The sequence below is a fragment of the Brachyistius frenatus genome, unplaced genomic scaffold (genome assembly GCF_029030835.1).
Source record: "Brachyistius frenatus isolate BFR_SWC_R1_liver_20210118 unplaced genomic scaffold, ASM2903083v1 Contig_362, whole genome shotgun sequence".
In the NCBI taxonomy this organism is placed as follows: Eukaryota; Metazoa; Chordata; class Actinopteri; family Embiotocidae; genus Brachyistius; species Brachyistius frenatus.
The window spans coordinates 135001-143115 of NW_027210961.1; the positions used below are offsets into that span (position 1 = coordinate 135001).

The 8115-nt window shown below is 52.6% G+C and overlaps 1 protein-coding gene across 8 annotated transcripts in view; it reads right to left on the bottom strand.

The window, feature by feature from the left end:
- Window positions 1-8043, bottom strand: part of LOC138636214 (UPF0606 protein KIAA1549) — a 16675-nt gene extending 8632 nt beyond the window's left edge. For 4 of the 8 annotated variants that reach the window (XM_069724118.1, XM_069724119.1, XM_069724121.1 and 1 more), the window contains exons 1-10: window positions 5736-6192; window positions 2358-3635; window positions 2196-2278; window positions 1709-2008; window positions 1399-1585; window positions 1117-1176; window positions 888-1039; window positions 634-811; window positions 271-455; window positions 1-187 (exon numbers count right to left, since the gene is read on the bottom strand). The exon at window positions 1-187 is cut by the window's left edge and continues 19 nt beyond it. In XM_069724118.1, the coding sequence (XP_069580219.1) occupies window positions 1-187; window positions 271-455; window positions 634-811; window positions 888-1039; window positions 1117-1176; window positions 1399-1585; window positions 1709-2008; window positions 2196-2278; window positions 2358-3635; window positions 5736-5916 (2791 nt within the window). In that variant the 5' untranslated portion in view covers window positions 5917-6192. Of the gene's footprint in view, window positions 188-270; window positions 456-633; window positions 812-887; window positions 1040-1116; window positions 1177-1398; window positions 1586-1708; window positions 2009-2195; window positions 2279-2357; window positions 3636-5735; window positions 6193-7018; window positions 7841-7952 lie in introns of those variants that run through there. The other 4 variants (XM_069724115.1, XM_069724116.1, XM_069724117.1 and 1 more) reach the window with 4 other exon arrangements.
- Between the last annotated feature and the right edge of the window lie 72 nt (window positions 8044-8115).

Below are 8115 nucleotides of genomic sequence, written 5' to 3' on the forward strand. Positions count from 1 at the left end.
ACCGTGCTGCCTTGGTGGACGACCCTTTGGATTTGGGGGTGTTGAGGTCTCCGCCGTCAGAGGGTGTGGCCTCTTTGACGGGGGCAGGCAGGGGGCCGGGCTCCTGGATCACCATGATGTCGTCTTTGCTGTGCTGACCGAGGTGAAGCTTTGCGAAGTCGAAGCCTTTAACGCTGGGAGCCTGCAGCTGAGAGAGGACACCTCGTTGTTAATCCACTTCCTGTTCACCTCTGATGTCACAGGTTAAACGGCTTCCTGTTGACCTCTGACCTTCTGCCGCTGCTGGATGGTGTTGATGGCGTCCGGCTGGAACTCAAGCTTCTCGGAGCCGCACAGCTTCCAGTAGAGGATGATGATGATGAAGACAGCCAGCAGGACGGGGACAACCACACCGACGATCAGCCAGATGCTGCTACTCTGAGTCTCCGCCGGGGGGACAGACAGAGTCTCCACAGCTGGAGACAGGTGAGGACAAGTGAGAGACAAGTGAGGACAGGTGAGTGACAGGAGAGAGACAGGTGAGGACAAGTGAGAGACAAGTGAGGACAGGTGAGGACGGGTGAGAAACAGGAGAGAGACATGAGGACGGGTGAGGGCGGATGAGGACAGGTTCTGGTTCAGGTCTGGGCTCACGTTGGGCCAGCGGTCTCTGGACTCGGTGACCGAGGACGATGGCGGCTCTCTGCAGGTCCAGACGGTTCAGAGTGGCGGCAGTAACCTCGGCTGGAATTCTTCCTCCAGCCGGTCCCTCCACAAAATAAAAGATCTCCAGGGGGCGCTCCGTCCCGGACAGCCTGGCCACCCGCACCACCTGAGACACAGCAGGTGAGGTCATGTGACACCTTCAGGTCCTGGATGTTCCTGGTGACATGGGTTTGTTCCGTTACCTGCAGGCTGTTGTTGCCCACCGCCGTGGCTCTCCTCCAGCGCCTCCTGTTGGTCTCCTGCAGTCCCTCCTCTAGCAGCAGGGACAGACGTCTCTCCAGACGAGCCTTGAAGCTCCTCTCCACCACCAGCTGTTCCTGGACCCCCAGCAGGACTGAGGACAGAGGACACATGGCTGTCACACATGTGTCTGGAAGACACACCGTCTGAGCCACTGAGAACTCTGCGTACCTGTCCGGACCCAGGTGGAGCGCAGGTGGTGAGACATGTTCAGCTCTGGGTAGTGGAAGGCTGCGACAGAAGCACACACTTAAAACACTCCTTACATGTAACAACATTAGTTTCGTGATTGTTTTTAACGGACTTTTGAATATTTCACGTGTCATGTGTTCTAACCTCCTGTCAATCATGTTGAAGCCCCGCCCCCAGACCATTTAACGACAGGTATTGAAAACATGGAGTGTGTGTGTGTGTGTGTGTGTGTGTGTGTGTGTGTGTGTGTGTGTGTCGTACGTTCTGCAATCTGCACGGCAGGAAATCCAACGTAGAAGCTGAACTCCACCAGGCTGAGCTTCCTCAGGTTTTCACTGACCTCTGAACCCGGCAGGTAGCCCCGCCCATCACGCACCGCAAACATGACGTCGACGGGAACTTTCTTCCCTGCCGCCGGCCGGACCACGCCCATCGTAATGTTCAACAGCTGTGTAAGGGGACGAAAGCTTCTGAATAACAATCAATAAACAATAATTAATACTGCTGCAAGTGAAAGCCTGAAAGTACAGTGGCAACGAACAGGAAGACTCACCTGTACAGGAAGACTCACCTGTACAGTGACGTTTCCTGCCACATGCGACCGCCTCCGTGTCTCTGTGTACGCCATCACCAGCCCTCGCTCCACCCGTTCGCTGAAGTTGCAGACTCGGACGTCAATGTGGGCGGGGACAAACTGCAGCACGGAGTGGATCTGATACCTGAGGTCAGGTATGGCATACAGCGGTGACATGGTGGGAATGGGGCCGGAGCTGCGCGGTGGTTGGCGGAGGGCGTTGATGACCGACATGGCGGTGAAGATCAGCGGTCCCGACACAACACGAAAGGCAAAACTGGACTGAGTTTTGAGGAACTGGAGAGGAAACAGACAGCTGTCAATCATCTGACATCACCCAGGTTAGTTCAAGGCGCAGGTTTAATTTGGACAGGTGAGAACACGAGAGACCACACCCTGAGCTGACCGAGGCAGGTGTTTGTACAGGTGTTGGTGCTGGTGTTGGTGCTAGTGTTGGTGCAGGTGTTGGTACAGGTGTTCATACCTGCAGCTCCACCGAGCGGTTGAACTCCCTCCTCAGAACATCTCGTACCTGACTGAAACCAGCTGATGAACCTTTGGGGCTCACTGCCGGACAAACAGAAACACATCAAACTAATGTTGTGCAGCACCTGGAGGAACCGTCACATGACCCTAGGGATCTTACCTACTCTGACCAGGTACATGTCTGGCTTGGTAACATTGCACAGGTACTGCCTGGTGGGCGGGGTCTGTGCCACTCTGGGCGTGGTGAGCGGGGGGGCTCTGGTAAGGCTGATGACGGTGATCTGGGTTGTGGTGGTGACGGCGGTGGTCGTTGTCGTGGTCGCCTTGGTGGTGGTCCTGGTGGGCGGAACCTTCGCTGGCTTCTCAGTGACCACTAAAGGCCTCTCTGGTCTGTCAGGGCGGGTGGGCGGTCCCAGTGGGGGAGGGGGAGGGACCCGGCCGGTGGTGTTGGACGGGGGACGAGGAGAGTGTCTTCCTGGGACCGGTTCTTTGGGTTTAGGAGCAGGGGGAGAAAGGGTGTGAGGAGTCTTGGGGATTGTGGGCGGAGCTGGGGGCTTCTCCTCACCTATGAGAGCAGGTGAGAGGGTGAGGGGAGGGTTGGGGGGGGTGGGTTTCTTGGGCTCCGAACCGGGAAGAGGACCAGGGCTCAGAGGCGGGGTGGGAGGAGGATGGTGGGTTTGTGTTGTTGTAGGAGAAATGGGCGGTTTGGGATCGGTGTGAATGTCCTTGTCCTGGCCTCGGTCCCAGTCTCGTTCCCGCTCCCGGTCTCGCTCCCAGTCCTGGCCTCGGTCCCGCTCCCGGGCCAGCAGGTTGGTGTAGTACTCCAGACTGTTCATGTCTGGCAGCAGCAGCTCCGTCGGCTCCAGAGGCATCATATCCTCCAGGTCGTAGTCCTCGTCCCATGTGGGGAAGACGTCTGGGTGGGCAGGGCGAGTGTGCAGGAGGATAATTGGGGTGGAGGAGGACGGGGAGAGAGGGAGGCGGGAGGAGAGGGGGAGAGTGGGACGGGTGGGGAAGGCGGTGTCGTAAGAGACCCAGTCCCCCCCACTGTCTGGGTCATGGGGGTGGCTGGGCAGCGGAGTAGCAAGGGCCAGCTCTTCGCCATCAGGCACCATGAAGGACAGTGTCTCCAGGTAGTCCCCGGAGCCCCAGGCCTCCTCTAGGGAGGGGCCTTGCTCCCAGGAGGGAGGAGGGGTGAGGGTGGGCTGGCTCTGCGGGGGGAGAGGTGGGGGCAGACTGGGGGACAGGAGGTCTGGAGGTCTCAGCAGGAGGTGGATCCCCTGAGCGCCAGAGTCCGAGTCCTCCGCCGAGGCAGCGCTGCCACTGTTACCATGGTAACCAGAGTCTGAGTGCCACCTGGGGGCTAAGGGCCTGGGAGGGGATGATGATGATGAAGGATGTGACGAAGGCTCAATCGTCCTGTTGAAGTCCAGTGCACCTGTCGGACAGAAGTTCAGTTCAACTTCAGTTTGCACCGTCACCAAACACTGGGCCCCCCCGACCTGAGGGCCCCCCCGACCTGAAGGCACCCCCCGATCTGAGGGTCCCTCAGGCAGCACTGCATTAAAAACACACTATTCTGGAGTGGAAATCACTGCATGGGCTCAGGAACACTTGTGAAAACCATCGTCTGTGAACACAGTTCATCGCTGCGTCCACAAATGATGTTAAAACTCTCCAAAGAAGAAACCAGATAGAAACATGATCCAGAAACACCGCCGCCTTCTCTGGACCGAGATCATTGAAGATGGACTGAGGTGAAGTGGAAAACTGTCCTGAGGTCTGATGGATCACAATCTGAGATTCTGTTTGGAAATCATGGACGCTGCATCCTCCAGGTTAAAGAGGAGAGGGACCATCCAGCTTGTTATCAGCGCTCAGTTAAAAAGCCAGCATCTGTGATGGTACAGGGATGCATTAGTGCACATGGCCCTGTCACAACTTTTTAGAGACGTGTTGCTGCCATTAAAGTCAAAGTGAGCAGATATTTTTATAAAACAACGACATTTCTCAGTTTCAACATTTAATATGTTGTCTTTATGAGTTTACATGATTTACAAATGATCACATTCTGTTTTTATTTACATTTTACACAGCGTCCGTACATGTACAATGAATCCCTTTAGTTCTTATTGTGTGCGTTTTTACACAAGAACGTCTTTGTGTTGAAAGAGAACATCTTCGTGTTAACATCTTTGTTTAAAGAGAACATATAAAGTGTTACAGATTCCCATCAGATCAGGAGGACGTCCACTTCCTGTTTGTAATGCTGCATCTTTCCTTTTTGTTTTTCATGCCTCTGCAGTCAGTTTAAACCTATTTGTCTTTGTGTGTCTCTCACACACACACACACACACACACACACACACACACACACACACACACACACACACACACACACACACACACACACACACACACACACACACACACACACACACACACAGCCTTGACTGGGTCTCTTTCATCTGGTCTCGACTTCGTTGCCGTGGTGATGCTGTGCTTTGCGGTGGCATCACATGCCGAACGTAGAGGAGTCATTGGTATTCAGGAGACGACGCCCTCCAACACACACATAAATGATAGATAGATATAGATGAATATAGATTATGGATAGAACAGATAAAAACACCTGTTTCATTCTCCATTTATTCTTTTATTTTGACAGTTTAAAGTTGCAGTCTATCAGTTGCAGCTCTATGACAGAGATGAACCAGGAGGTAACTCGGCCCTCGGCCACAGGGGGGCGCACTGCACTGTAAGTCTCACTGTTCACCTACAGTGAGCTGACAGAGGCGGAGCGGTGAGTCACAGACCCTCTTCACACTGACAGTAACACCAACACACACTGTTCACTAACACGCACTGTTCACTAACACGCACTGTTCACTAACACGCACACTGTTCACCAACACACACTGTTCACCAGCACACACTGTTCACTAACACGCACACTGTTCACCAACACACACTGTTCACCAACACACACACTGTTCACCAACACGCACACTGTTCACCAACACGCACACTGTTCACCAACACACACTGTTCACCAACACACACACTGTTCACTAACACGCACACTGTTCACCAACACACAATGTTCACCAACACACACTGTTCACTAACACGCACACTGTTCACCAACACACACTGTTCACTAACACACTGTTCACCAACACACACTGTTCACCAACACACACACTGTTCACTAACACGCACACTGTTCACCAACACACACTGTTCACCAGCACACACACTGTTCACTAACACTGTTCACCAACACACACTGTTCACTAACACACACTGTTCACCAACACACACTGTTCACCAACACACACTGTTCACTAACACACTGTTCACTAACACACACTGTTGACTAACACACTGTTCACTAACACACCTGGGACTGAAGACCAGGTGGACCAGTCCCCAAGCTGACTGAACACCGGTCCCTGATGCTCTGACACTTGGGGTCAGAGGTCAGCTACACAGCACCAACCTGGGGACTAACTAACTAAAAGAAAAGTAAGTTTACCTGCAGCAGGTGAGCTTGAGGTCACCATGGAAACCAGCGTGCCAGCCACCAGCAGGATCACTCCAAGTGTGCATTTGCACACCGAGGTTGTTAGGTCCATCTCAGTCTTAGTCCTGGTTCTGGTTCTGGTCCTGGTCCTAGTCCTGGAGCTGGGCCCAGGCAGGATCACTGGGTCCATCATCCTCAAAGGGTCGGAGGTCTGGTAGTATTGAGAGCCGAGGGCCCATCAGGAGGCCCTGAGAACCATTAATCAATCCATCAATCCATCAATCATTCAACTAATCAATCATTCAACCAACCAATCAATCAACCAATCAATCATTCAACCAACCAACCAATCAATCAAGCGATCAATCAATCAATCAATCAATCAACCAATCAATCAATCATTCAACCAAGCCATCCATCCATCATCCATCCATCATCCATCCATCCTCCATCCATCATCCATCCATCCATCAATCATCTATCCATCCATCCATCCATCCATCATCCATCCATCCATCCATCATCTATCCATCCATCCATCATCCACCCATCATCCATCCATCCATCCATCCATCCATCCATCCATCCATCCATCCATCCATCCATCCATCCATCATCCATCCATCCTCCATCCATCCATCAATCATCTATCCATCCATCCATCCATCCATCCATCATCCATCCATCCATCCATCCATCCATCATCATCTATCCATCCATCCATCATCCACCCATCATCCATCCATCCATCCATCCATCCATCCATCCATCCATCCATCCATCCATCCATCATCCACCCATCATCCATCCATCCATCCATCCATCCATCATCCATCCATCCATCCATCATCTATCCATCCATCCATCATCCACCCATCATCCATCTATCCATCCATTCATCCATCCATCATCCATCATCCATCATCCATCATCCATCAATTCTTATGTCTCTGCAGCTCCGACTGATTTAATGAAGATGAGATCAATGTGGAGAATCTCGTCTGGGAGCAAATTGTTATGGCGCACACGTGTCAACGTGACGACGCCCACTAGTGGGTAATGGGAGCGTAGTCATGGTGACGGTGAGGTCATCAGGACCTCTGAGGAGTTCAGAACCAAACCTGGAGGTTGGGGTCGTTTGATCAAAGGTCATCTTTAAACATGTTGTCATGGAGACAGAAAGGCAGGAAGGGGACCTTGAGTCAACACACTGAACTTTCAAAATAAAATACAAACGGTGTAACTGGGTTTTATCTTTTAAAGTTCCACCAAAATAAAACAAAGAAGAAACATACTTTTACAGCTTTCTACCCTCCTTCACTTAGCTTCTTCTGAAGGTTCACAAAGATTCCCGTGGGTTTCCGAGGGTTACCAAGTGTTACCGAGGGTTCCCGTGGGTTACCGAGGTTCCACGTGGGTTCCCGTGCTTTCCCGAGGGTTACCGAGGGGCTGCGGCCCTCAGAGGCCCATGAAGGTGATCATTGATCAGTTTATTGATTATACTTTTCAAACATTGTTTTTTTCTAAATAAAAACAGAAAAAGTCCTTTTTGTTATTTTGAAAGTCAGAGAGGAAACAGGAAATACGGGGCTCCAGCAGGTGTTCTAATCGATTAATCACCTGATCATCACAAGCCAATCAATCATTAATCAATAGAAACAGACCTCATTGATCCTGAATATATTTCTGGTTCCACTCTGAATTATTAAAAACATAAATAACTGTCAGCTGATCTGAGTTCATCATCGATCAAATCAATATTCTGTCACACTGACGTCCTCGCGCTCTGCCGGAAGCCCGGTTCTGGTTCTGTTCCGGTCATGTTCTGGATCCAGCAGTGTTTCTAGGCCGCTCACCTCAGCTCGGCTCGGCTCGGCCTCCTCTCACACTGACCCCATTATCGGACAACCTGCTGACACCCATCTCTCCCCCGCTGCCTCGCGCTGCCTTTAACCCGCGCTACTGACGCTGTCCCGGGTTTGGAGCTGCAAAATATCCGTGCCCCATTTACCCGGCTCGGTCCAGTCCGGTCCGGTGCCGGTTGAACGTGCTAACGACACGGATTGAGGTCCACGTCGTGAGCCTCCTCCCTCCTCCGGAGAGCCGTGCAGGAGGAGCTGTAGAGACACACGATCAACCGATACTTACAAACCGGGCCGAACCGGGACGAACTGAGCCGTGCTACCGTCACTACAGCAGTGATCTTCCCTCATTCAAACGGAGACCTACCTGCCATCCTGGAGATGCGGTTCGGGCGCGTCACGCCTCTCCTCAGCCGCGCGGCGCGCTCCCGGCGCGGCAAGGAGGCGCTGCAGAATCTCCCCCTCCTCCTCCTCCCTCTCCTCCTCCTCTGTCCGCAGTCTTCTTCACCTCCACACGGACCAACACCGTG